The 27986-nt window shown below is 59.8% G+C and overlaps 1 protein-coding gene across 3 annotated transcripts; it reads left to right on the plus strand.

Annotated features, from left to right (window-relative positions):
* The first annotated feature begins 1545 nt into the window (after positions 1 to 1545).
* ITGB2 (integrin subunit beta 2) lies at positions 1546 to 27986 on the plus strand. Of its 3 annotated transcripts, none has more exons than XM_027078628.1 (16): positions 1546 to 1705; positions 12252 to 12312; positions 12617 to 12705; positions 15410 to 15590; positions 16861 to 17031; positions 17276 to 17517; positions 18398 to 18553; positions 19333 to 19428; positions 21728 to 21817; positions 22617 to 22757; positions 24244 to 24431; positions 24516 to 24760; positions 24878 to 25097; positions 25265 to 25467; positions 27216 to 27382; positions 27522 to 27986. In XM_027078628.1, exons 2-16 carry the CDS (start codon positions 12255 to 12257, stop codon positions 27582 to 27584), a joined length of 2310 nt encoding a protein of 769 aa, XP_026934429.1. In that variant the 5' UTR covers positions 1546 to 1705; positions 12252 to 12254; the 3' UTR covers positions 27585 to 27986. The 3 variants fall into 3 exon arrangements, with proteins under 3 accessions (XP_026934429.1, XP_026934357.1, XP_026934511.1); XM_027078556.1 differs by lacking the exon at positions 1546 to 1705 and adding an exon at positions 10419 to 10610; XM_027078710.1 differs by lacking the exon at positions 1546 to 1705 and adding an exon at positions 11943 to 11961.

Here is a 27986-nt window from a genome sequence, read left to right on the forward strand (position 1 = left end):
TAGGACAGCAAGCAACTTGTGTCTGCGTGGAGTGTGTCCTTGTGGTGTCACAGCCAGCGACAGTCACCAGGGGGCGCGATTCGGGGACATTCTCAATCTCTTCCTTTTTTGTTGTATTTTCTGGAGTAGTTCCATAAAGAGGAAGTTCCCTTGACAGAGAACATATCATTAGAGTTTGCTCTATTTTTAAAACTCATCGAGACTATATTTGAGGAAGGTGACCCCTTCGCAGGTGCTGTGACCCTGGAACTCTGGATTCTCCGGAACTTCTGAAATCATCCCTGATACCTTATTGTGTGTTCTTAGTTCACAATCTTTCTTGTTTGTCCTGTTTCCCTTGCCTTAAAAGAAGGATTTGTCATATTTTCTTCTTTTTCAGATGTATACTTCCTAGTTCTATTCCTTAGGAGAGTTTTAATCGTTGTCACATATAAAATTAACTATTTCCTAGCGAAGTGTCCATTGATGAGTATCAGAAGCTGCAGCACCTGCTCATCTCTTCTGCTCCTCTAGGATTTTTGTTTCCAATTGTTAATATTTTTACCTCTTTTAAAATCCACAATTACTTAGGCTTAACAATCTTTCCTTATTTCTTTGGTCGCCTTTCCCTCAGGGACCCATGGATTCCTCTGGGATTCCTTCATCCGTCTGTCTTTATTTCGGGAGTGCCTCTTCCAAACAGACTCTAGGGTCGTTATGTGTCTGAGCCCTGCTTCGTCTGAAGGCTCTGCTTTCTGCTCCTTTGTGGATGTAACCAGTGTCTCCTCTTCTGCTTCCCTCCCTCCCCACCCTAACCCTCCCCTTCCCTCGTTCTCTCGCTCTGTCTGTCTCTGTCTCTCTCTGAATCTGTCCTGTTTTCTTTCTATCACTAACGTTCTGTGATAGCATCACAATTTAACCAGTTTCGGGACCTTTGTTCTTCCTCCCAAGCCACGCGGCAGCCTCTTCATCTGGGTCCGGTCCTCTCTCGGACTCCTCTTCTGTTGTCCGGGTCTCTCCCCTCTCTGTTTACTGTTCTCTCCTGGAATTGCTGCGGGCGGGGCCGGGCAGACGGACTTGCCTCTTCCCTGTCCCGTCGTCCTCCCGGGCCGACGCCCTCATCCTGCTCTCCAGCTTCTTATTCTGCCCTTTGGTCCGTGTGATGCTTTTTAATTTCCGTGACCCAAGTTTGAGTCCCCAGTGCCTGTCTGCTTCTTCTTTGGTGGGGGCATGCTCCCCTCCCGTGTGCACAGTCTGCGGGCCGGGTCCCTTCCTGGGGTGAAAATTCCTGGGCACTGCCCTCCAGGGTTTTCTGTCCCCTGCGGGGCACGGCCACCCCCTCGGCCCGTGGGGGCATCGCATGGTGCCGCCAGAGGCCCTGCTCCCACCCCGTCCTCCCCGCACGCTGTTCCACTTCCAGCTGTGAGCGTGTGTGACGGATGGTGTGTTCCCATTGTGTGTTGCTCCTCTGACAGCCCTCTGTCAGGGGCCCTGTAGGCAGACGGGGTGAGGTTGGAAGGGGCACATGTGGTGCAACCAGCCACACGTAACTACTTCCTCCAGTTCCTGACTTAGAACAGGAAGCATCACGCCTTCACCAGTGGAGTCTCGGGCGGGCCGGCATCTTCCCACACCCGCTGCAGCACCGGCCTGGTGAAGAGCGGAGCCCAAGCCCCTGCCAGCCCAGCCAGGACCAGCCCTGCTGAGACTCCAGAGCATCGAGCAGGTGAGTGGACAGAGGCCCCCCTGTGTCCGGGCTGGTTCCTCTGAAGGGGAGCAGCTCAGCCCTGAGGCTCTCCCCCGGCCATGGCTGCTGCCCTTCCCAAGGCGGGCAGCTCCAAGGGGCCCAGCCTGCGGAGGCCCTGGCGGCCCTGGTCCATGTCACACACCCTGGGATCGTCCACTCTAGGCCCCCTGAGCTGAGATCCGGCAAGGGGAAGTGCTGAGCCCACCGTGGGCAGAGCTAGTGGCGGGGTGATGGGAGGGATGTAACCAAGGAGATGGGACCGGCACGCTGGGAGGATGCACTCAGACCCCAGCCTCGGCTCCCCTGGTGAGGGTCCCTCAACAAGCCCCAGGCACTTGCTGAGCCCTGATGCGGGGGCTGCGAGGCCGGGCAGAGCCAGGAGGAGGCTGGGGGACAGGCAAAACCGCTGTCTGGTGGGTACGGGGCCGGCACAGCCAGGCTGTGCAGGAGGGTCCCTGGGCCTCCCCAGCTGCGCCTTCCACTTCCTGCTTGAGCAGGTCCTGTTCTGTCTTCACAGCTCTGTGGTTGCCGGCGTGGTTCTGTCCTCCAGCAGTGTGTGTGTGTGTGTGTGTGTGTGTGTGTGTGTGTGTGTGTCTGTGTGTCTGTGTGTCTGTGTATGTGTGTGTCTGTGTTCTGTGTGTGTCTGTGTGTGTGTCTGTGTGTGTATGTATGTGTCTGTATGTGAGTGTATTTGTGTGTGTGTCTGTGTTCTGTGTGTGTCTGTGTGTGTGTGTCTGTGTGTGTGTGTGTGTGTGTGTGTGTGTGGTACATTGTCTCAGGGGTGGGTCTGCTGCTTCTCTGGGACTCCCGAAGGTTCACCAGCTCTGGCCTAACGACGTGAACATGCTGGGTGACAGTTAAGCTTTAGGGGGTGAGGCATTGGGTGTGTGACCTAAACCTCCCACAACCAGACCCCTGGAGGCCTGTCCCCTTACGATTGGGGGGACTGGGGCCCGAGGACCTGGACAAGCGCCGGGAGAGGGGACTCACGGCTGCCCCAGGGCTTTGTCCCGACGGGAGTGAATGGAGACATTTCTCGAGGGGCTCGGCCCCGCAGCCAGACACCGCTCCACTGGCCTCGGGTTTCTCCGCTGAAATCCGCGTGGATCGGTCTGCCTGCGGCTGTCAGCTTGCACTGTGCCGGACTGGCCCCGGGCCGGTCACGGTCGCTTCCTGGGGATTTCACGAGGGAAGACACCCCAGACAGCCGGGGCCCTGAAGAAGCTCAGCAGAGGGGTCACCACTGTCCAGGGGATGGGAAAGGCCTGTCTGCACACCGGCAAGGTGGGCAGGAGATAGGCCTGCTGCTGGGCCTCCCATCTGCGAAATGGGCCCGTATTTACACTCCAGCTGACTCTATATCAAATTGTAATTCAAAACTCGCTTCCCTGGAGGGGGCGAAGGTGTGGGTCTGCGTCCACAGGGTCCCGCGGGTTCAGCTCAGGCCGAGCTCCGCCGGTTACAGGGCTGTGGAGAGGCTCCGCCCCACGAATGGGGCAGCACAGAGCCTGCAGTGGCGTCTCCTGACTCGGGCCCCGCCAGCTCTAGGAAGAGTCCTGGGTGGCAGGGTCCGGCGGCCTGCACACCTGTCACCGCGAGCGGCCCACGGACCCGCCTGAGCCCACGTTGTGGGACAGCTGCCCGCAGCTAATAACTGTGCCCCCAGCTGAGAAGCCCCGTCCGGCGCTCCCCGCCAGCACTAGGCAGTCTCCTGGTGACGCCACGGTGACACCACCAGGCGGGCAGGGCTGGGATGCTAGTGTGGTCACTGTCCGTTTCCCTTTGCACAAACTGGACCTAAAATGGGGTGTCGGTTCTGTCATCACCCAGACCTGCCCGAGCGGAGAGCTGATGCCCGATGGGGGCACTGAGGCCCCCAGGGAGCACGCGGCTGGCGGGGGAAGGTGCCGAGTCCCATGGGCCCCGGGATGCCGAGACCCACCTGTCCCAGCCATGCTGCCACGTGTCACCTGCCTGGCCGCTGGGGCCCCGTCCCCCGTCCCCCGTCAGGCTGGTGGAGTCCACATTCAGCTGTAGCAGCAGGCGGGGTCCCCAGGCTGCTCAGAAAGAGCGCCTGCCTTCCCCCTCCCAGGCAGGGTAGCCCATGTAGAGGGGAGTCCTCGGTGGGCCTGGGGGTTTCCAGACTCTCCCACCGCTGACGAGTGGGTGTCTTAGGGACATGGCAGGTGCAGGTGAGTCCCTGAGCTGCCAGCCTGTGACCCGAGCAGGCCTTCCTGCCTGGTCCAAGGTCCCCCCCCCCGACCAAAAGCTGGGGGTGTCCGGGCGGCTCACCCTCCCAGCAGTCGAGCAGCAGGGTCGGGGGTGCCTGGGAGCCAGCGGACCCTGTGGCTTCTGCGTGAGCCCTGGCATGGTCCCTGCTCAGCACGGCACCCCACGCAGCCCAGGTCTGAAACCGTGTCACGCAGGCCCAGGGGTGGGGTGCCGCCACCGCAGGGCTCTGATGGGGGTGGAGAGAAACAGGAGCCCGGTACCCTCACTGCCTCTGAAACACACGGAGCAGGAAAGCACGGCTCTGCCCGCTCACCTCGAAGTGGTGCTGAAAAACCCTGAGCCTGGGGTGCTCTTGTTGGGGTCTGTAGTAGTGCGGGCTCCCCAGAGAGACAGAACCAATAGGATGTGTGTGTGTGCGTGTGCGTGTGTGTCTGTGTAGAGGCAGAGATTTATTTCGGGGCTTGTATGATTGTGGAGGCTGGCAAACCCCAAATCTGCAGGGCGGGCTGGAGACCCAGAGGAGAGGTGCATTGCAGCTCGAGCCCAAGGCCGTCTGGAGGCAGAGGTCTCCCCTCCTTGGGGGACATCAGTCTTTTCTTTAAGGCCTTCGACTGGTTGGATGAGGCCCGCCCACATCGTGGAGGGCCATGTGCTTTCCTCAGAGTCCACTTACGTAATGTTAGGCTCGTCTGGAAACACCTTTGCAGCAAACAACCACATCCAGACGAGGGTTTGAGCAAAGCTCTGGGTACCACAGCCAGCGGAGTTGGCACGTGAAATTCACCGTCACAGCACCCTTGGCTCTCCGTGACAAGGGGGGAAACTGAGGTCCGGAGGGGGGGTCACCTGTCCACACTCGCTCGGCAGCTGGGCGCAGACTTGGGCGTGTCAGCCCCGGGGTCAGGCGTCTGTCCTGGCTGTGTGGCTGCGGGGCTGACCCTCTCAGAGCCCTCCCTAGGAACAGGGAGCAGGTTTGGTCCACCCCCGGGGCAGCTGCGGGTGAATCGAGGCTGTGAGTGCAGAGTGTAGCCAGGCCAGCAGCGTGGCTGCCACGGGCAGTGCCCTGCCCTGGTCCTCTGGGATCTGGGGTCCCTGTCCAGGCAGGGACCGCCACCCACCAGCTGAGGCTCCCTTGAGAACTGACCATGTCTGCCGTGGTCCCCAGCGCTGTGGCCCAGCCTTGCACAGCCACTGCCCAGGCGTCGTCACAGAGCAAACCACGGCCCCTTTCCTATTGGCAGGTGTGGGGTCAGGCCCCACGGATGCTCAGACCTGGCCAGTCTGAGATGCAGAGGCCTCCGCACCCATGTGGCTTGATTCCGCTGTTCTGGAAGCTTCCAGAGGGAAGGTCGTCTGGGTGTGTCGCACCCTGGGCTGCAGCCAGAAGTAGTTGGAAGGGTTCCCTGCTGGCTGAGGAGCTAAGGTCAGGGCCTGAGGTCAGCCTCCTTGACGGACGAGACCTCAGCGAGCCAGGGCTCCTGCCTGACGGGCCTCCGTGGGCACGGGGCATGCGTTCTCTCACAGTACTCCAGGGGCTGGGGGCGCACAGAAAGGCAGCCCCTCGGGAGCCGTGCTTCCACCAATTTATTTCTTTTGTAAACATATTTTTATTTGTATATGGTTACAAAAGACAAAACAAACGCTTTAGAATTTGTTGCAGGTGGAAGCATCCAACGGTGGTCTGGGGGTCCTTGCTGAACACCTAGTGATGCAAACCCCCAGTTCACTGTTAAATAGTATGGGTGTGGCCACGCGTTGGTGTCTGCAGCAGTGGGGCTTTCGGGTGCGATGGGAATCTGGGGGAGGTGTGGAGGTGCCCTAAGGTCTTGGCAGAGGTCAGAATCCTAGAATCCGGGAGAGCAGTGCCCAGGGGCCAGACAGGCAGCCCATGTTCAGTGAATGAATGAGTGAGCGAACGAGCTATGAGCAGATGTCCCAGCAGGGGGTCACTGTCCTCAGAAGTGTCCGCAGTGGGAACAGAGAAACTGACCACTTTAGGAATCTGGAGACATCTCCAAGCAATTCCTCAACCACCACGATGTTCAGATTTTCTTAAATGTGTGAATTTAAAAGAAAATCATTATATATGTTTATTGTAGAAGGTTTGGAAAATACAAACCAGAGTAATGAAGAAAATTGAAAATACTTATAACGCCGCCACACAGAAGAAACATGGCCTGTTTCGATTATTTACATGTATTGTTTTCCCGCTCAGTGACTTTTGATTGTAAAAATTGAGCTGCGAGCAGCCGTCCACACATTTTCATGCCATGTAGGTTCCACTGGGTGGGCCTCATGGATGTTAAAAACAGTGTCCAGTTTGACAGCTAGACCAGGAATCTCGATATTTTGCTTACGATGCCCAATTATCAGCCAGAGCGGCCTTTCCGAATGTTTGGTAACAGCTGCATTTCTTCTTTTGTGAATTATCTGTTCACAAGATCCTTTTCTATGGGGTATTTGCCTTTTTGTTATTATTTCTAAAATCTCCTTGGACACAAAGATTACCATTCACCTTCTGCATGAGACATACTAAATATTTTCATCTATTCAATTTTTTAGGTACAAAATTTGTTTTTAGAGCTTGTCTTCTTTTTATTTATTTAATTTATTCAAGCGTAGTTGATTTACCATGTTTCAGGTATACAGCAAAATGATTCAGTTTCCTATGTATATATTCTTTTTCAGTTTCTTTTCCATTATAGGTTATTACAGATATCGAATAGAGTTCCCTGTGCTATACAGTAGGTCCTTGTTTATCTGTTTTATACAGAATAGTGTGTATCTGTTCATCCCAAACTCCTAATTTATCCCTCCCCCCTTTCCCCTTTTAAACCATATGTTTGTTTTCTATGTCTGTGAGTCTGTTTCTGTTTTGTAAATTAGTTCATTTGTATCCATTTTTAGATTCCACATATAAGTGATATCATATGCTGTTTGGCTTTCTTTGACTTACTTCACTTCGTGTGATAATTTCTAGGTCCATCCATGTTGCTGCAAATGGCATTATTTCATTCTTTTTATGGCTGAGTAGTATTCCGTTGCATATATGCACCACGTCTTCCTTATGCATTCCTCTGTTGATGGACACTTAGGTTGCTTCCATGTCTTGGCTATCGTGAATATTGCTGCTAAGAACACTGGGGTGCATGTATCTTTTCGAATTAGAGTTTTCATCTTAGAGTCTATCTTCTTCTTTTGTTTGATATTTATTTATTTGGCTGTGCTGGGTCTTAGTTGCGGCATGCATGCGGGATCTAGTTCCCTGACCAGGGATCGAGCCCAGGCCCCCTCTACTGGGAGCGCAGAGTCTTAACCACTGGACCACGAGGGTGTCTGAGTCTATCCTCTTGGTATTTTCTCCCTTAGTTTTTATGCTGAGTGTCCTTACTCTGAGATACACATTCTTCTATTGCTTTTATCATTTCTATTTGCTAAACCTGGGTTCACGGGTCCCATGGTGTGAGGGGGCACTGCCACGGCGCGTGCCTTCCCGGGAACGTGCTCTGCCTGGTGCCTTTGAGTCTGGGGGCCGCTGCTCTCTTCCCTCCCCCCAGCCACCGGCCCGAGGGCCAGGGTCACACAGACTGTCCCCGAAGCTCTGGATGCATTTTACAGGCCAGTGCACAGCTCACTGCTGCCTTGCCTCTTCCCTTCCTAAGCTCCCTGGCGACCGCCATACATGCTCTCTTCCAGATGACCCATTTTATTGCTTTTTCCAAAGAAACGATTTTCGTCGTATTTATCAATTTTAGCTTTTTTGTTTGTTTTCGGATTCATCGACTTTTTCTGCTGTCTGTGTATTTCCCACCTCCCTTCCCTTATTTCCTGAGCTTTGTGGCTCTTCCTCTCACGTCTGAACTTTCCATCCTGCACGTGTATCATCATTCCCTTCCGTCAGGCAGAAAAGCATTTAGGGCTTCGGGCTGCTTTCTCCATCGGGGACCCGTTGAACAGAGGAAGTTGCGCTGTCTCTTTTCTGAAGTGTCTGTACGTGTAAATTTGATTTGCTCTTGGACTTTAGGGATATTGAGCAGAGTGTTTTAAAGGTTCTAATTAACATGTGTGTGTTGGGGGGGCACCTCATTTTATTCCATTTGGTCAGAAACTGCGGCCCTAAAAATTTCTGCCATCAGCCTTCACGGGTGGTGAACGGAGCAGTGACGAACACGTGCAGTGGATTCTCCTGGGGCCGAGAATGTGTGGGTTCAGAGAACACGTGGGTGGCATCTTCCTCAACCCCCTCTGCCCTCGTCTTCCGATCTGTCTGGAAACTCCGTGACCTGGGGCGGGGATGGGGGTGGGGGGAGGGGTTCCAGCCCCCACTGGAATCCGCTTCTGTCCAATTCTTTTTTGTCTTTACAGAAAACAGAAACGACCACATCCTAACTTTGTCTTTTGGTTTTAAAAGGTTGATGCCTATTTTAGATCCATTGTCAACACTGGCCTTTTTCTACATGAAGCAGCCTGGCACCCTCAGCTCCTGGGATGCATACCGCACCCCTGCCTTCCCCTCTTGTAACCTTTTCCTGACAGCATCTCTGTTCCTGTCACTTGCTGGCGTGCCTCTTGGAAACCAGCACCAGGTGGTTTATGGTCTGACCTTGAACGGTCAAGGGCAGGCTCTGACGCAAAGTCCTGACGCTCGGTGAGTCCTGGGGCCCCGCAGGGCCTTGTCTGAGGGTCTGCACTTCGGCAAAGCTTTCGTCTTGGACAGCAAGCCTCATCTGACAGCAGCGTACCCTGCCTCGGACGTGGGGCCTCCCTCTGCCTCTTCAACTTTTCTTTCTTTTTTGATGTTTCCTCTTTCTCTTCTGTCTTTTACCAAATAGGGACTGTGGGCTTTTGTGGAGTGCGTGGGATTTGGAAGGAATATATCCTATTTTTCTTCTGGTGTTCCCTGACGGACCCCGACGCTCAGAGCTTTATTCATCGTGAAGGGTGATCCTCAGTGTGCCCGGGGTCCGCGGGGATGCGCCACTTCCTGCAGTCGCACTCGGTCGCGCCAGCAGCCCCCTGCCGGGCAGGGTCAGGCTCAAGGGTAGCTCTGACGGAATGTCCTCACAGGCCCGTGGGGCCTTGGGTTTCTCAAGCCACCTCGACTTGGGGTTTTGCACCTTGAGTCCTGGGGCGGGGCTGCCATTAGATCTGGGGAGAGTGCAGCCTCGGGGCCGTCGGGGTGGCAGGGAGGGTGCTGCAGGTCTGGGCTCGGGTGGCCCAGCTGGAGCCCGCGCCCTCCTCCCTGCTATCGGATCAGCTGTCCCAGCTGAGCCGGGGCCTCACATTCACGAGGGCGGCCCGAGCCTGCCCTCCCCCAGAGCGGGACCAGGCCCGCAAGCCCTTCCAGGCACGCAGAGGGAGCCGAGGCAGAGTATGCCGCTGGGGCAGCCGGGGACCCGGGCACGGGCACTGCCCTGCGCCGTCCAGGGGGCCGGGCCCCAGCACGACACCCAGAGGAGGCCTCGGTCTGTGAGGCCCCGCCATGATGGTTGCGGCATCGGGGCCTCTGATGGCCAGTCCTGGCCGCCGGGCATGTCCGCTGGCACCCCTGCCCGGGGCCGAGAGGAGGGCTGGCTGCAGGCTCCGCGCTCCGAGCTCCCAGAGCCACTGCGTGTGCAGGCGTCCTGCCCCCGAGGGGCCGTGGGCGCTGGGGCTGGGGCGGAGCCGGGCGCGGCGGGAGTCCCAGTGCTTAAGGGGGAAGAGAGAGCGGCGACACCCCTCCCATGGCCTGTGGGTCTTCTTGCCGTAACCAAGGTGCGCTCCCCACCGCGTGGGAGGATGCTCCAGCTGTGAGCGGCACCGGGTCCGCATCCTGCCGCTGCCGGGGCCCCGGTTTCCGCAGGCGAGGGTCGGGGTTTGCCTGTGGTTGCTGTGACTGTTTGGGGTCCGTGGCCACAGGAAAGGGCATCGAGCTGCTTTTGGAGGGCCTTCCCCACCCCTGGCGGGACTGGCCCCCCCGCCGGATACGTGCACAGCTGGGGCGCCTGGGGCGGGGGCTCCCCGACCTCTACTGGGAGCAGCCTCTGCCTCCGAAGTGGGGTGCTATCTTGAGGCCGACTGGGCCCGGCGGCACCCGGGTCAGCCGGGGGGTCAGTGAGCACGCGCGGGCCTCGCGGGGCGTCCGGCTGCGGAATATGCTAGGGACCCAGAGGGCTCTGGGGCAACACGGGGCTTTCGCAAGTGGGTGGGCGTGGAGTAAACTGAAAGCACCTTCCCAGCTCCCGCTCTGTGACCCCGGAAGCCAGAGCAGGGCGTAAGTTCTGCTTTTGACCGGAACAGGAAAGAAGAGGGAAGGGGTCTGTTCTGTTATGACACTTCTAGCTCCTGGTTACAAGCTTGGTGGGGACCGGGGTGCGGGGTCACCCCCAAAAGACCGGAGAGTGGGGCTGGGCGGGACCTCTAAGCACCGGGTCCCCCCATGGGACCCCCTGGGACCCTCCTCCACCCCAGAGCCGCTGGTACACATGCAGGGGTTATGGGAGAGCAGAGGCGAGGGCAGGACCCACCTCCAGGTGCACCCAGAGCCCACAGGCCACGGCAGAGGCCACCATGGCAGGGGCCACATGGTCTTCGCCACAAGTGGACCTTGGGTGGGAGCATCTGCCGGCCCAGCACCGAGCAGTGTGCTGGGGAGGGGAGCTGGCGTTTGCAGGTATTCAGGGTGAGCCTGTTGATCCTGGTTGCGGATAACGCCCCCCCCCTTCCTGCCTGCTGCCTCTGGTTTGCTGGCAGCTCAGCACCCTCTCTGCTCTCTTGGCGTCAGATTAAAAGGCAGCAGCCCTACAGGTTCTCACACGTGGGGGCTCGCGGGCCCACGAAGCGCTGCCACCCCTCCCGGGAGCTGGCCTGGAGGATGTTTGCTGCTTTGGGCCCAGCCTGGGTCCCTTGGGGCACTTCCGGGGGAGGGTGCTGCTTCCACCTCCAAGACCGGAGCTCCAGCGCCAGGCCTCCAGCCCGCCCCCACGCTCTTGCCTCTGGGAGCATCAGGGCCAGCCGGTGGTGGCCCAACACCCTGTCCACACCTTACCCCAGGCCCAGCAGGTGTGGACGAAGAAGAGCTCAGTAACGGTCACCTAGAGCTCGTGGCCTCGGGCACAGCAGGTGATGGCTCTGCGGGCCCTTCTGTTGTCAAACAGCCCAAGTTCGAGTGCCTGACGCACAGTGAGGCCAAACAAACCGAAAGAGCGGAGTTTGGAGCAGAGAAAGGTTTATTGCAGGGCCGAGCAAGGAGCCGGGTAGCTCAGGCCCAGGAAACCCCGAGCTCCCCAAAGGGTTTCGGCAAAGCGTTTGTAAAGGCCAGGTGAGGGAGGGGGGTCGCAGGGTATGCGATCAGCTCGTGCACAGTTCTTTGATTGGCCGATGGTGAGGTAACAAGGCAGGGTCACAGAGGTTCACCTTATCAATCCTTAGGCTCCAGTAGGTCTGGGGGCTACACGTTCATGGTCATTGTGCAATTAACTTCTCCCATTTGGTAGGGGTTTAGCATCTGTGAAACAGCAGAGGATGTGCATCAGGTACCGTTTGTTCGTTATCTGGGTACTTCCAGGAGGAACTAAAGATTCTGTGACCGCCGTATGGCTGATTTACTGTTTAAATTCTTACCAGTTCTCCTGGCCCAACTGAAAGTGTTCACATCCTTTCAATCGTTAATTCTCCAGCCAGGCTTTTGTGAGTCAGGGGAGGCCTGGGAGACTAAGCTTTTCTACAGACAAGAGGCAGGCAGAGGATGTGGGGGGAGGGGTCTGTCCCAGGCAGGCCCCAGATGTCCTGCCCGATTACACATCCTCGCCCAGCGGGCAGCTGGCACAGTCCTGGCGCCGGTAGGTGCTCAGAGTTGGCTTCTCTTCCAAGTCCTGGTTCACCCTCCTCCCAGGAGGCCTGGGCCGGCCAAGCCTCTGCTCCAAGCTCAGCTCAAGTCACTGAGGACTCGGGGCCACGAAGGCCACGCGGGGCCCTGACCCGGAGCGCGGCACCTTGGGCGCGCGTGTGTGTGCATACGCGTGGTGAGTGTGTATGTGTGAGCTTGTGTGCGTATGTCACTGTGAGGAGACCCACTCCCTGCTGGTCCTCGGGGGCTGGGGGCTCAGCTGCGTGGAGTGCACGCAGCCCCACTCAGCCGTCCTCTCCCGCTGGCCGGCACAGCCCCATTGAGGGGGATCGGGGAGACTGACCCGTTCTGGCTACGCCCCAGCGCTGAGCACCCCTCGGCAGCAGGGACGGCCCGCCCAGCACTGCGTCTCTAGGCCCAGGGTCTGGGGTCCCAGGCCCAGTCACCGCCCCCTCCCCTCCACAGGACATGCTGCGCCAGCGCCCCCAGCTGCTGCTCCTGGGGAGCCTGCTCGCCCTCCGGTCTGGTGAGTCCCGCGGGGATAGCTCCTCATGGGAGGAATGGGACCCGCCCTGGCACCCTCCTGCCCCCAAGTCCCCTGGTGGAGGCTCAGGAAGGGCCCTGCTCTGCCGCCCTCCTCCATTCCCCCGCCCACCGTGGGGCCCACCCTCCTGGAGGCCGCTTCCCCTGGGGCCCCGGTCTCCTCCCTCCCTCCTGGTCCTCTCCACCACCCCGTTCACACCCCAGTCCCTGGAGGGCCTGCTGTCTCTGTGGGGGTCGGCCAGTGCCTGCCACAGGCTACGCCCCCCAGCCTGTCTCCTCTCCCCTAGTCCTGTCCCAGGAGTGCACCAAGTACAGAGTCAGCACCTGCCGGGACTGCGTCGAGTCAGGGCCTGGCTGCGCCTGGTGCCAGAAGCTGGTAAGGGCCTCACTGAGCGCTGTCCGCCGCCCCGAGGGGCCTCGCGCCTGGCCTGCCCTCCCCCCTTCCCTCCTCCCGGGCTGGACCTTCTTCTCTGCCTCTGGAACTGCTGCCTCCAGGAGTGTCAGCACTCTGCTTTCTAGTGGAGCAGAAGCAGCCCAGGGACACGGTGCCGTCAGAGACAGACAGGCAGACTCAGCATGTCCCCAGGCAGCCTGGCGGAGGCAGACCGGAGAGTGAAACCGCTGGGTCTGGACAGGTGCCGCCCGAGCCCCAGAGGCAGGAGCCCTGGCCAGAGACAAGGCAGAGATGCTTGCAGCAGGAAGGCAGCAGCTGCCGCCCGCCCATGTGCCCCGCTGTCCGCTCCCAGAACACGGAGCACTGGGGAAGTTCCCTGCTGGAAACCTGACTCTCTGCTGTCCTTAGTTACTTCATATTTAACTTGTGAGACCCTCTGGGAAGAAAGGCAAAGGCCAGGACGTGGGGTAGCTCCACCTCCTCCTGGGGAGGACCCCTTCCCTAGGCACCCCCAGATGCTGACCACGCCCTCCTCATGGGGGTCCCTGAGGTTCTGACACCACAGGTCTGTTTGGAAACACACACATGCACTCATATTTTTTTTTTCTCAGTTGTTTGAGGGTAGGTTGCAGACACAAACCCCTTTGTCCCTTAATATTTCCAGGGACTTTGCCGAGAACAAGGTACTCACTTACAAAACCACAATGCATTTATCAAAGATTGGAAATTTAACCTGGTACTTTACTCTGATCAAATTTACACACCTTGTGCAAATTTTTCCAATTGTTCCAATAATGTCTTTGATATCATCCCCCCCTCCCACCCTACTCCACACCCACCCCACTGGTCAATATTATAATCCAGGACCACACATTGCATCCAAATGTCTCTTTATCTCCTGGAATCTGGAACATTCGTCAGCTTTCTTCGTCTTTCACATCCTTGCCATTTCTGAGGAGTTCACGGCAGTTTTGCAGAATGCCCCTCCTACGGGTTTGTCTGGCCTGCCTCTGATTCAGCCCAGGGTGTGCGTTTTTGGCAGGAACCCCGTGCAGGGCTCCTGTTGTCACTCCGTCCTGATACTGGGGATGCAGCCTGGACCACTCAGCTGAGGTGGCGTCTGCCAGGCTCTCCACCATGACGTCACTATTTCCCTTTTGCAATAGTAAGTAATTTGTGGGGAGATACTCCGAGGCCAGGAAATACTCTGCTTCCCATCAGGCTTACACCCACTAACCTGAGCATCTGTTGGTGTTGGCTGCCTGAATCAGTTCTCACTGGGACGGTTGCAAAATGGTGACATTCCTGTTCATTACTCCTTCTAATGGCTTCTAATGTAAGGAGGAATTTTTCCTTCCCCCAACCTCCCTCTCTCTGTCTCTCTCATCGGTGTAAATCCGTAGATGTTTATTTTATTCAGTAGCTTATAAGCTATCACTTTCATTTTGCCATTTTGAAGCTCGAAGTGCTCCCCGTTTAGACTTTGGGAGCCCCCAGGCTGGCCCTGTGTCCTGTTAGCACGCCCCAGCATCACTTCCTGAGCTCTCTTACTCTCTGGGATCGGCAGAGCTCCAGGCCCGTCTGCACTTTCCTCGCCCCCACTAGGGACTCAGACATTTCTCTGAGGGTTCCTGGTTCCCCTTCATGAGAAGCCAGCCTCCCAGCATCCGCAATACACTTCCCCATTTTCTTAATCCTACGATTCACAGAAAGTGGTTACAGAGTTGCTACCTGCAGCACTGCAGGGGGGAAATCGGGTGTGATCTGTGTTGTCTCCTCTTGTTGGGGTGCGGTCATAGTGCCGGCTTAAAAAGTCCGTCCTCAGGGTGAATTCCTCCCTTCCCTTTCCTGAGTTTATCATAGCATTTGAAATGCAGTCGGGTTCAATGGTTTCCCGTGGATTCCATTTTAGGGGTTTCTTCCCTCTCCATTCCTGTTAATTTTCTTTCTGGAGTACTCAAAGCATTCATAGGGTTCCGAAAGCGAGGACAGTTCAGAGGCAGCTCAGGAAGCACCGCCCCTCTGCTGGCCCCGCCCCGGCGCTGGGCACGCCCCCTGCACCTGCCCGGTCTCCTGCCGGCGGTTGCTCTCTCGAGCCTTCTTTTGTCGGAGGAAGCCGAGAGCAGGACCCTCCGATTGCGGCCGCTTCTCTCTCCCTGCCGTGTCCACATCCAGGGGGCCTTCGTGGGGGGCACAGTGGTCACGAGGGAAGACCCAGGACCCCCACGCTCCCCTCCGGCCTGTTTCCTTCTGAGCTGCCTGGCCCAGAGCCCTGGCCTGTATTCCGGATCCGCGTGGTGCCTGGGGGATGACACGTGGGCCAAGAGGGGCGCTCGCGTCCCCTTGGGAGGGAACCACTCCCTCCTTCGTCCGGTGCTGCTGACGCTGCCCAAGGGCCTGAAAACCCTGGGCCAGGTGCTCCGTGGGCCGCGGAGAATCCCCGTGGCTCCACCTGGGGCTGGAGCCGTTGGTTCCTGAGTCGCCTCTGCCCGCTCGCGGGCTCTCCTGGGATGCGAAGCCTCGTGAACAGGTCCTCTGGAGGCCGCCCAGCCCCTGCCTCGTCCCGCTGCCACCGGGACTCCTGACCTGAATCCGGTGCAGATGAGGGGGTCAGCTTCGCACAGCATCCACAGTGTGGGCTCCCATCTTTTCTCTGCCCCTGACCCCTGACCCCTGGCTCCCCCAGAACTTCACGGGGCAAGGGGAGCCTGACTCCACTCGCTGTGACACGCGGGAGCAGCTGCTGTCAAAGGGCTGCGCGTCGGATGACATCATCGACCCCAGGAGCCACGCCACGACCCAGGAGGACCAGGTGGGGGGCCAGAAGCAGCTGTCCCCACAGAAAGTGACACTCTACCTGAGACCAGGTAGGCTTGGCCTCGGCTGGGGGTGAGCCAGCCCCTGATGGCCGCGTATCCCATGTGTCCAGGTCAGACAGCCAGGTGGGCTGGGCGAGGCCCTGGGACTGCTGGGAACCAGTCTGAGCTCTTCTCTCTGCCCCGGGGAGGGTGCCCCCAAGAACCCCGTCTGCGGCTGGTGCCTAGTCTCTCTCTTTTTTTTTTTTTTTTTGCGGTACGCGGGCCTCTCACTGTTGTGGCCTCTCCCGTTGCGGCGCACAGGCTCCGGACACGCAGGCTCAGCGGCCATGGCTCACCGGCCCAGCCGCTGTGCGGCATGTGGGATCTTCCCGGACCGGGGCACGAACCTGCGTCCCCTGCATCGGCAGGCGGACTCTCAACCACTGCGCCACCAGGGACCCCCCCCAGTTTCTCTTTTAACCCTGAGTTCTGTGTCCTTTTTACAAGGGAGAACAAACCACCTGGAAAGCACTCATTTGTCACACTCTCAGAAGGCCAGGTACTCTTGGCAAAGTAAAGGCTCTGACAAGTCCTGCAGCCAAGGAACCCCAGTAACCATTTAAATCAGGGCTGCCCACCTGACTTGACCACGGACCCAGGTTCAGGACATAGCTCCCTGTTAGCGCTCTGAGAAACGCCCTTCAGGAAGGTGGCGTGGTGGAGCAGCGGGGGGTGTGGCGGGCGGGCCTGGGCAGGGCTGGGGCGGCCACACGTGGGAGCTGGTGCTGGAAGGTGGGCCAGGCAGAGGGGACTTGGTTCGGAGCTCGAGTCCTCACGTCTTTGTCCAACACCAGCTGTGTGCTAGGCACCGTCCCGGGAGCTGGGGACACAGGCTATTCGTACTGACAGATAGACAAGTAATTACAGGTACACGTGGTGATTAAGACGGCGAAGCGCAGAAGCCAGCGGGATGTGGTTGAGGAAGGGGGGTATCCCCAGGATGGCCAGGGAGCCCTTGCTGGGACGGGACGGATTTGCCTGCTGGCTGGTGGTAGAGAAGGCCTTGCCGGGGAGATCGAGGGAGATCCAGGTGGATCTGAATGTCAACAATGCCAAATAAATAGCGAACACTTTTCAGTATCTCTGTGCCCAAATAGTCTTCTATTTGGGAATGTGCTCTTTATCTGAAATTCGAATCTGAGTAGGCACCCTGCATTTTACCTGCAGGCCTCAGAGAGTGGGGGTCATGAGGGTCCTGAGGCCTGCAGGGGGCACCAGTGCCCCCGAGCCCCGCTAGATGAGGTGGCCTTCACTCTCCCGCGATTCCCAAATCCCGCAGGTCAGGCGGCTGTGTTCAACGTGACCTTCCAGCGGGCCAAGGGCTACCCCATCGACCTGTACTACCTGATGGACCTCTCATACTCCATGCTGGACGACCTCATCAACGTCAAGAAGCTGGGGGGCGACCTGCTCCGGGCCCTCAACGAGATCACCGAGTCCGGCCGCATCGGTGAGCTGTCCGCTCCCTCCTCCCCTGAGCCCCGGCCAGCCTGCTGCCTGCACACCCCCCAGGCCCCCACCCTGGGCACCTCTGTGCCCCCACGTCCTGAGGGCAGGGCACCAGGGCTCCAGACCTAGTGTCCCTGGTGCAACCCCCCAAGGGCCACCTTGCTTCCTCCCCGCCCCCATCCCCACCCCCGCTGCCCTCTGGCATGAGGTGGGGAAGCCGGGGCTCACAGCCGCCCGACCCCTAGGCTTTGGGTCCTTCGTGGACAAGACGGTGCTCCCCTTCGTCAACACGCACCCCGAGAAGCTGCGGAACCCGTGCCCCAACAAGGAGAAGGAGTGCCAGGCCCCGTTCGCCTTTCGGCACGTGCTGAAACTCACCGACAACTCCAATCAGTTCCGGACGGAGGTCGGGAAGCAGCTGATCTCGGGAAACTTGGACGCCCCCGAGGGTGGGCTGGACGCCATGATGCAAGTCGCCGCGTGCCCGGTGAGGCCCCTGCCTGCCCTGCTTTCTCCAGACCCGGGGGCCTCCGTCACGACACCCACAGATTCCACTATTAGCAGCTTGTGACCCTGTGCAAACCTTCTGAAGCCTAAATACAAGGAAATGGTCCTGTTAAGGAAGACCCCTGAGCCACCCAACCCTGGCGGTTCCTGCGGTAGAATCACCCCGACTTCCAGCGCCCCTCGAGGAACAGAGGGCGTCCTGGCCAGGCCCCCCGACAGTCATGTGGCTGAAGTGTCGGGGCCGGCCGTCCCCTGCCCCCTGCTGACCCCTCACCACATGGTCCTGTCCCGCCGCTGTATTGTGACGTGTTGCAACACATCGACCCACGTTTAGCCGCGCAGCCCGCCCCCTTCACAGACTGGACCCCAGCCCTCCAGCCCCTCTGCTCCCTGGGAGCGCCGTCCTGCGTCGCAGACACGCATTTTCATTTCTGTGTGACGTCACGGGTCACGATGTGCGTGCGCCCTGGCTCTGTCACCTCCTCATCACGGTGGCCGTGGGCTCCTCCCTCTGTGTTTGCAGTGAGATAAACATTTCTAAGTCCTTTTTCTTCTTTGGGAGTGTCCCCTTAGGAAGTGGCCCCAGGTCCGAGCTGACTGGGCCACAGAGTATGCAAATGTAAACATGCATTCCTGTCCCTTCGGTGTCCCACGCATTCACCTGGGCATCTGGGAGCTTGTCGTCCCACAGACACTTGTCGGGCCCCCCTGGGCGCTGGGCCCTGTCTCTGGTCCTCCTGCCCCCCAGAAAACCCAGGAGTGGGGGGCACACAGCCCCGAGGCGAGCACGGCAAGCTCTGCCTTGGCCCCCGCCCCATCTGGGGAAGCTGAGGCAGGTCACCCTGCCCTCTCCTTGTCAGGAGGAGATCGGCTGGCGCAACGTCACCAGACTGCTGGTGTTTGCCACGGATGACGGCTTCCACTTTGCGGGAGACGGGAAGCTGGGCGCCATCCTCACTCCCAACGATGGCCGCTGCCACCTGGAGGACAACATGTATAAAAGCAGCAACGAATTCGTGAGTGTGGCGGTGTCTTGGGGGGCGGGGGGGCGGTAGGCTCACTGCCAGCCCGGGGTCCAGAGGGGTGGGGAGGGGCCCTCGCTCTGGGGGAAGCACTCGAACGGCACCAAGAGGTCAGAATTCTCTGGTCCAGGGCTGCTGTGAGACGATGCTCGGCACCCTGGAGTCGTAAAGCCCAGGCACTGCAGAGGACTTTAGAGATGTGACCCTTGGGGTCCTCCACCTGCAGCCTGCAGACTGGAGGTGGGTGTTGGTGGCAGCTCTCAGGGGCCCACCGACTGGGACAGGACGGATGTGACCTCTGAGGCTCCGGTGAGCCTCTGCCCGAAATCGCGCACGTCGTGAAGTTGTGAAAATGGGTGCCACTGTGCTGGGGGCAGCGTCTGAGATGCCGCCTCCCGGAGAAGGCAGAGGCGTCTCGCCAGCGCCCCACAGTGCGGACACCGCAAAACCCTGCTCACCACTCCTCCGCTTTGGATGTCTGGGAGCGGCTACTGGCCACTGGATTTCTTTTTTAGTGCATTGATCAGGAAGCACTTCTCAGCTTTTAATATTTTCTTGAGTGTATTTCAATATTGTCAGTTTCCCTTCTAATCCCATCATCTTACGCGTTTGCGAGCGTTTGCGAACATCATTGGGAACGGGCCCCATCACAGCAGGAGGCAGGCGGAGCCTCTGCGCCCTGGGCCGTCACTTCTGCCGACAGGAGCGGACAGGCAGCTTGGATGGCTTGTCCCCAGCCTTGGGAGCCATCTGACCGGGGGTGCCCTCTCTAGGACTACCCATCGGTGGGCCAGCTGGCACACAAGCTGGCAGAAAGCAATATCCAGCCCATCTTCGCTGTGACCAAGAGAATGGTGGCAACGTACGAGGTAAGCGGGCTTGAGCAATCCGGCAGGAAGAGGCGTCGCAACTGGATGGTGACCAAATCCAGGGTGACCACGGCCTGAGTTCTGCTTCCAGGCTGGGTGCGTGGGCTGTGGCCACGCAGCAGCCCCGAGTTTCGGGGAGTGAGCACTGCTGCTGAGGAGCTGAGGCCGCATGACACTGACAAGTCCTTGCACTTCAGTAATCGTGGTTTTGCCTCAACGAAACCCTTTGGGTCTGCACACCCCGTTTTTCACGTCACGGAAAGTTCCTTGTTTTGTGTCCACATACGTTTGCAGGTCAGCACTGTTCACACAGTGTAAGGTGTACGCAGGAGGGCTCTGGAACCCCCAGCGCACGGCTCAGTGTCGCGAGGAAAACACCCCCATAACCAGCAGGCGCCCGGGCCCCCCAGCAGCTGTGACAGCACTTCCTTCACGGCTCAGGAGACCTGGGTCTGTCCCGACTTTTCTGAATTGCTGTTCATACTAAATTTTTCTGTGGCGTGGAATTCTCGTGGGGAAGTTTCTTTGTCGTAGAGCGTTTCTCATCCCTCCTCCTTCTCCCAGTCACTGTGGGGCTGTTTTAGTTGCTGTGCTCTCATCTGCCGGGCTCAGCGTGGTGGCCTCTGGCTGCGATGGGCTGGGAGCGCCTCCCAGCCCCTGTCCTTCCCTAAGTCCCGGTCCCCTTCCTGCTGAGGCCTGTGGCCTGCTGTGCCTGTGTGGGGCGTTTGCCAGTGGGGCCAGCTGCGCCTGCCATCAGCGTTCCCAGGGGATGCCGAGGGAGGAGGGGCGGGTGTCCGGAAGACCCCCCGGGGGCTGGCAGTGGGTGTTGGCCAAGCCACAAGGACAGCAAGGCTGGTGGCCGGGTGCCGCTGAGAGGCCACCCACCCACATGAGCTTCCCGAGCGCTGGCAAGTCAGGGCCTCGCAGCTGCCGTGTCCCTGACCGTGTTCCGGGACGTGACAGTCTCCTCCTCGCCAGGTGGTAGCAGGTCCCAGTGATTTGCTATTAGGGGCAGGGATCGTGTCCCAGAAGGGAGTGTGGTGATGGGGTAGAAGCTGGAGACGGGAGACTCGGACCCCAGGCCCTGCTCCCCAACAGCAAGGACAAGGCCCCGGGCAGGTCCCAGGCCTTTCTGAGCCTTAGCTTCCTGACCCCACTCCCGGGGCTCCTAGCGAGGGGGGGTCAAGGAGGCCCGAGTCTGTATGGGCAGCTTACGCTGGACCCTCCTCAGTATGTGTTTCTGCACCGAATGGAGAGCAGGTGGCCGGGGGGGTCCCGAGGCTGAGGAGGAGAGGAGAGGGTGGCGGAGGCCGGAGGTGGGGTGGCCAGGCTGTGTGTCCTTGTGAGCTTTGTGGAGGAGCCTGGACTCCATTCTGGGGCGTCACAGCAGGGCTTTGTGGCAGGACGTGACCCACCCTTGGTTCTGCAAGACAAAGTGATGGTGCAATTTCCCGTGAAAGATGGGCTAAACTAAGGGCGGCAGGAACACAGATGTTCCCTGGAGGCTGCCCCAGGCTTGTCTGCATGACCTCGGGCTGCGGCCTGCCCACCCCAGAGGTGCCGCTGGACCAGCCGGCCCCGCCTGCCAGACCCAATTGCCACAATGTTGTTTAACACACAGCCATCGTGAAAGTTAGATTAGGTCAGCTCACACGCTCAGAACACATCGCTTGCTGGTTTTGTGCCACATTTCACGATTACCTGTGCCCTTGGGTTGTTTGTGCCTGTCACATCTGTGTGATGGGGTGGCATCTTTTTTTTTTTAATAGACGTATTTATTTATTTATTTTATTTGGCTGTGTCAGATCTTGAGGCACGTGGGATCTTTCGTTGCAGCGTGGGCTCTCTAGTTGTGGCGCACGGGCTTAGTTGCCCCTTGGCGTGTGGGATCTTAGTTCCCCGACCAGGGAGTGAACCCGTGTGCCTTGCATTGGAAGGCGGATTCTTAACCACTGGACCGCCAGGGAAGTCCCTGGGGTGGCATCTCACCATGGCGAGGCACACCCTCCGCCTTCAGTGCTGGGAAATCAGCAAGGGTGGAGTATTTCTACTGAGGAAATCGGCAAACGCTGCAATTCAGGGTGCGCTTCCTGAGAGCCAGTGGTTAAACGTTTGCCTGCACAACAGTGGACCACGTGCTGTGTTACCTGAATACAGTAAGAAATCGGGGGCAGGGTTGTCTGAGCCAGCTCGCAAGCAGGAAGGAAACCCTCTGGGGTGTTACTACAAAACTGGGTGGATACTGAGGTGTCCTGGTACCAGGGTTCTGGCCACGCCCACCTGTCTTCTTCCCTGACAGAAGCTCACGGAGATCATCCCCAAGTCTGCAGTCGGGGAGCTGTCAGACGACTCCAGCAACGTAGTCCAGCTTATTAAGAACGCCTACAACGTAAGTGCCCCCCGGGTAGTCGGCCAAGACGCTGCCCCGCTGCAGGCCAGCAGGAGGAAGGTCTGGGGAGGAGAGCCCCTGCGTTCTGTGGGCCATCCTCGGGCACTTCCCCAGGGCAGCTGTCCTCCTCGTTGACGGTGTGGTAGGTGCCACCCCAGGCCCTCCGTGCCTCCCCTGGGACACAGGCATCAGGCCCTCTTCCAGCCAAAGGGTCTGCTGGCCTTGCGAGCACAGCTCGCTGGGAGCACCCAGTAAGCACTGATGACACTGCATTGAGTCAGAGCCCCACTGAGGCAGCTCCGTTTGCTGCTCGTACCCTCCTGGAGCCCTAGCCACCCCCACCCCGAGCAGGCCCTCCCACACTCCAGATGCTGCCCATGGGGGGGCTCTGTCTTTGCACCGACGATGCCACCTTCAGTGAGTGGCTCATTCACCTCTCTGTCTCTCTCTATCTCTGTTTCTCTGTCTCTCTTCCTGTCTGACGGTCTGTCTCGCTCTCTCTCATTCACTTAGACAGTTTTTCCAGCTCCCACCCTGTGCCACGCACTGGGGTTTCAGTGGTGGGTGGACGGTCAAGCTCCCGTTCTTGCAGGGCTGTGACGTGTCTCCACGTCTGTCCCTTCCACTGGCCTGTCTCGGGGGCCGTGGCATGGGGTGCAGGACCCGGCACCCGTGGAGCTCTCAGTGGACACACAGGTGGAGGGAGGGGGATGAGAGGCGTGCCGGCCATCGGCTGGGAAGGGGCGGGAAGGGCCGGGGACAGCGGGATGAGCCTGAGCACGGTGCTCTTTGCCCACAGAAACTGTCCTCCAGAGTCTTTCTGGATCACAACACCCTCCCTGACACCCTGAAAGTCACCTACGACTCCTTCTGCAGTAACGGGGTATCGAAGGTGGACCAGCCCAGAGGGGACTGCGACGGCGTCCAGATCAACGTGCCGGTGAGGCTCCCTCCCGGCCTCTGGAAGGGGCTCCCCCAGGGACAGCGAGGGAGGGTGCACCCCGGCACACGGCTTCACAGGGACCAGCAAGAGGCGGGGTCCAGTCCACCGCGGGTGCAGTTCCTTCCCTTGAAAATCCACACACACTGTTCGCGGCCCGGTGTACACCGGCCGCCGCGAGGACGGCAGCGCCCCCTGGGGGCAGATGCCGGGTACAGCGCCAGCCGCCTAAGAAGGGCGTTCCTTCTACACGGGGCATCTGCTTTGCTTTGATTTTCTTGATTTTTGTGTTTTTGTTTTTTAACAAACACATTGAAGCAGGGGCCACACAAATGATTATAAACAGGCACTGAGTTATGTCCCTGATATTTTTAATTTGTCGTGACCAGAACAATTAAACTTTTCCTTTCTCCAGCTGTGAATTAATATTCAGCAAAATACTTGCTTTTATTTCTAAACGACATCGGAATTCTTTCAACTATGTGACTTACTAAATGTGTGGGACTTTTTAGTGAAATGTGTCCCCCTCATACGGGGTGATCCAGACAGGAATTTATTCAATCTTGTGACTGATTGCTTACTTCCCTGATGTTTCTGCTCTGTCTTCACATACGGGTTGGAGATTCACTCACGTTGATTTGCAGTGAGGCTTGCCGTGGCCGAGCTGGTGCCCCCTGAAGCTCAGTGCTGGCTGAGCAGCAGTGCTGTGTGAGTGGCGGGGACTTTGCCCTGCCCGCTCGGTTCCCCTTGGGCTTTCGGGGTCAGAATACAACCCCACATGCAGAACCTAGGACTTCCTGTGCGATTTTGGCATCTTAGCCTCCAGGCTTCGGGACAAAATACATGGAGAAAATATACATCATTTACAGAGTCATTCTAAAATTTTTTTAAAGGGATGTGAGATTAAAAGTATTCTAGGGCTTCCCTGGTGGCATAGTGGTTGAGAGTCCGCCTGCCGATGCAGGCGACACGGGTTCGTGCCCCGGTCCGGGAAGATCCCACATGCCGCGGAGCAGCTGGGCCCGTGAGCCATGGCCGCTGGACCTGGGTGTCCGGAGCCTGTGCTCTCTGCAACGGGAGAGGCCACAACAGTGAGAGGCCCGTGTACCGCAGAAAAAAAAAAGTATTCTAAAGACATCCCTGCTCAAGTCCAGGCCACCAGAGGATGGCGGGGGGGAGCTGCAGGAGGGCTGGGGGGCATGTTCCAGCATCTCTGACTCTGAGTTTCCAACTTGCATCCTCTCTTCCGTCATCTCCCCTCCCAAGTCCTGGAATCACCTGGAGTGTCCATGTCCTTCCCTCCCCCCACCGACATGCACTCCCCTGGGGGCCCAGCAGAGGCGGTCCCCTCCATGCTTGGAAGCCCAGGACGCTGATCCTCACCCTGCTAGGCCGTGCCCTTGTCCACGCTGCCCAGGGAGGAGGTGGGAGCAGGGTTGTGTGCCCGGGGTCCAATGTTCACCTGAGCCCTGCTTTCCCACTACAGATCACCTTCCAGGTGAAGGTCACAGCCACAGAGTGCATCCAGGAGCAGTCATTCGTCATCCGGGCGCTGGGCTTCACGGACACGGTGACTGTGCGGGTCCTCCCCCAGTGCAAGTGCCGGTGCCGGGACGCGAGCCGGGACCACAACCTCTGCGGCGGCAGGGGCTCCATGGAGTGCGGAGTCTGCAGGTGCGGCCGCGGCCCCGCCTCCCGCGCAGGCGCGCCGCGGCAGAGCCCGCGCGGGAGGGCCCTGACCCCACATCTCCCATGCAGGTGCGACGCCGGCTACATAGGGAAGAACTGCGAGTGCCAGACGCAGGGCCGGAGCAGCCAGGAGCTGGAGGGAAGCTGCCGGAAGGACAACGGCTCCATCATCTGCTCGGGGCTGGGGGACTGCATCTGCGGGCAGTGCGTGTGCCACACAAGCGATGTGCCCAACAAGAAGATCTACGGCCAGTTCTGCGAGTGTGACAACGTCAACTGCGAGCGCTACGACGGCCAAGTCTGCGGGGGCGAGAGTGAGCGCGGGGAACAGACCAACCGGCGGAGCCTCAGCCGCCCCTGGGGCGGTTGCGGGGGGCGGCTCGGGCTGGGGCTCGGGCGGGGCTGAGTCTGCGGGGGCCCCTGTCTTCCAGAGCGAGGGCTCTGCTTCTGTGGCACCTGCAGGTGCCACAACGGCCACGAGGGCTCAGCGTGCCAGTGCCTCAAGTCTACAAAGGGCTGCCTCAACCTGGATGGCGTCGAGTGCAGCGGCCGCGGCCGGTGCCGCTGCAACGTGTGCCAGTGCGACCCCGGCTACCAGCCGCCCCTGTGCCTCGAGTGTCCGGGCTGCCCCGCGCCCTGCGCCCGCTACGCGTGAGTATCCCGCTGCCCCGCCCGCCTCGCGCCTCCGCGGCCCGGGAAAACCGCCGTCTGGCCGGACCCGGGGCGCAGGGCGCTGAGGACGGCCCCGCAGCTCCGGGTGGCCCGGGCCCCGCGCCCCCGCCCCTCCTGCCCGCGGTCACGCTGCGCCTCGCCCGCAGCAACTGCGCCGAGTGTCTGAAGTTCGACCAGGGCCCCTTCGCCAAGAACTGCAGCGCAGCGTGCGGGGAGACGAAGCTGCTGCCCAGGCCACTGCCCGGCCGCACGTGCAAGGAGCGCGACTCCGAGGGCTGCTGGATGACCTACACCCTGCTGCAGCGCGAGGGGCGGGACAGATACGACGTGCACGTGAACGACACGCGCGGTGAGCCCGGATGGGTGGGGTCAGGACCGGGTCCCCGCACCGCTCAGCCCGCCCGCCGTGCGCCCTGCTCCGGGGCGGCCGGCTGTCCCGCAGGGGCGCTTCCCGGAGCGCTGGCGCTGAGCGCGGCCTGGAGCGCAAGCCCCGAGAGCCGGCCCAGGGGACCACTGGGGCCGCCGGACCCACATCCGGCCCTGGCCCTGGAGGGGCCCGCGGAGCCGGAGCCGGCTTCCCCAGGGGCCGCCGCCCGGCTCGCCAGGGTCCCAGAGGCTGACTCTGTCTTCATAGGTTCCCGGGACACGGGGTGGGGACACATGAACTGGTTCCCAGGGGTAAAGACGCTGGCGGGGCGTGTCTCAGAGGTCAGAAGGTCTCTCTGAAGAGGACGCTTGCAGCTGAGACCAGGGCATGAGAGGGTCAGAGGTGCTGGGCTGGGCTCTTACTGGGCCCCTGTGAGGCCGGGGGCGGGGGCGGGGTGGGAGGGGTTGGGCTTATGTCTCTTCCCAGACACACCGGAGGGCCAGCCGGCTTTCAGAGGAGTGCGCTGTGCTCTCACAGGCCGGGCGCAGACCTGGGAAGGGCCACTGCCCAGTCCGGGCACTGAGCAGGGCGGGGTTGGGGTCCTGGGGGCGGCGTGGACAGAGCCTGCCCTTGGATGGAACTCTGGGCGGGATCAGGAGGAAGGGCAACAAGTAGGGTCGGAGGGTAGGTCAGTGTTGAGGAGGTAGGTTGAGTGGACAATGGCAAAGCGTGTGTGGGACGCGGGGACTTAGAGTAACACACCCACGAGGGGATGGGCTTGAGGGTTACAGCAGCAGCACGGGGAGCCGTGTGGACACACCAGCTCTCGGTACCCCCGCCCCTTTACTGCTCAGAGAGGCTGCGGGGGTGGGGCACAGGCCTCGAGGCCGGCCTCTGGGGTGAGCGCAGCAGACGTGGGACAGCAGCCCACCCCGGGGACCTTACAGGACTGAGACCTGCTCCCAGCTCCCCTCCCCACGACAGGACCCCCAGGAAGGCAGATAGAGCCCAAGCCCTTTGTCTGTTACCAGGGCGGCAGAGCCCAGCCTGCTGGTGCAGACAGCTGTCCCCGGGTGTTTTAACAGGCACGTGTGGGGTCAGGTCTGGCTTTGTGCTGGCTAAGTTGTTCCACTTCTGTGAGGGAGGGAGGTTCCCTGGAGAGGCCAGGATGGTGGGGGGGGAGTGCCAGCGAACCCCAGTGCCCACGAGCTGGGCAGACGGGCTCACGCTGAGCATCGTGCCTTGATCAGGCGCCGCGCAGGCGTGCTGCAGTCCATAGCCTCCCCTCCCCCAAGCTCAGGGGGAGGCTGGGTGCAGCCCCTCAGGCACTGGGACCCCACCCCCCTCATTCCCAAGGCTGCTGCCATTGGTTCCCCTGGGAATGCCTTTACGAGGAGAGTGCCCACCCCTAAACTGTGATCCAACGTGGGTTAGGCTAGGTTCCAGCGATTGGGTCATTGGCTGTCCAGGTGGGAGGCCAGGGTCTGGCCTTGGTTACTTACTGGCCCCCTCGGCCCCCTTTCCTTCTCCATGAACGAAGGGCCTCTCAATTTCATTTGGACCCACACGGCCTGGCCTTGTGCCCAGCTCTGCACCCTCCCTGGCTGGGGGCCGGGGCCGGGGCCGGGCCGGTTTGCTCACTGCCTGTCACTGAGAGCCAGCAGTGGAGCGCCGACACCGTGCAGGGATGGGCGGGCCTGACGCCCCCGCGTGTGTGCCTCCTTGCCTAGAGTGCGTGAAGGGCCCCAACGTCGCCACCATCGTGGGGGGCACCGTGGCGGGCGTCGTGCTCGTCGGCCTCCTCCTCCTGGGCATCTGGAAGGTCCTGACCCACCTGAGTGACCTCAGGGAGTACAAGCGCTTCGAGAAGGAGAAGCTGAAGTCCCAGTGGAATAACGTGAGTGGCCCTGGGGCCCCGCAAAGGCGCGCCTCCCACCTGTGCGCCGAGGGCACGCCCACGGGAGCGCGAGCCGCCTCACCCCACCCTCGCAGCTCATCCCCCCCGCGCTGACAAGTCACGCTTGCTTTCTCACCAGGACAACCCCCTTTTCAAGAGCGCCACCACGACAGTCATGAACCCTAAGTTTGCTGAGAGTTAGGGCTGCTTGGTGAAGACGGGGCCTCCTGCGCCGCCCAGGTGGGAGCGCCCCACGCCGCGTCCCCTCCCGCAGGCCGCCCGTGACCCCGTCGCCTGGTGGACTCGGCTGACGGCACTTGACAACTTCACCACTAACGGAAAGTCCACCGTTTTTCCTGCCCCCAGAATGACAGACGCGGCCAGATAATTCTAGGGACGCATCAGAAGGGCCAGCCTCCCCCTTCTGACATGAGTGACTCTTGATAGCAACTTGAAGAAGGAATTGCTCGCGTCCCGTAAGGTTAGACATGTGTTGTCCTTTGTAAAAATTAGCACAGCAGTCTGATGAAAGGTGGTACAGATTTATTTATATGTGAACTTCTCAGAGTGTAAAATTACATCCCGTTGATCATGCTGCCCCCAA

Source organism: Aethalodelphis obliquidens, unplaced genomic scaffold, assembly GCF_003676395.1.
Source record: "Aethalodelphis obliquidens isolate GAN/ISIS:26980383/991018 unplaced genomic scaffold, ASM367639v1 scaffold1, whole genome shotgun sequence".
In the NCBI taxonomy this organism is placed as follows: Eukaryota; Metazoa; Chordata; class Mammalia; order Artiodactyla; family Delphinidae; genus Aethalodelphis; species Aethalodelphis obliquidens.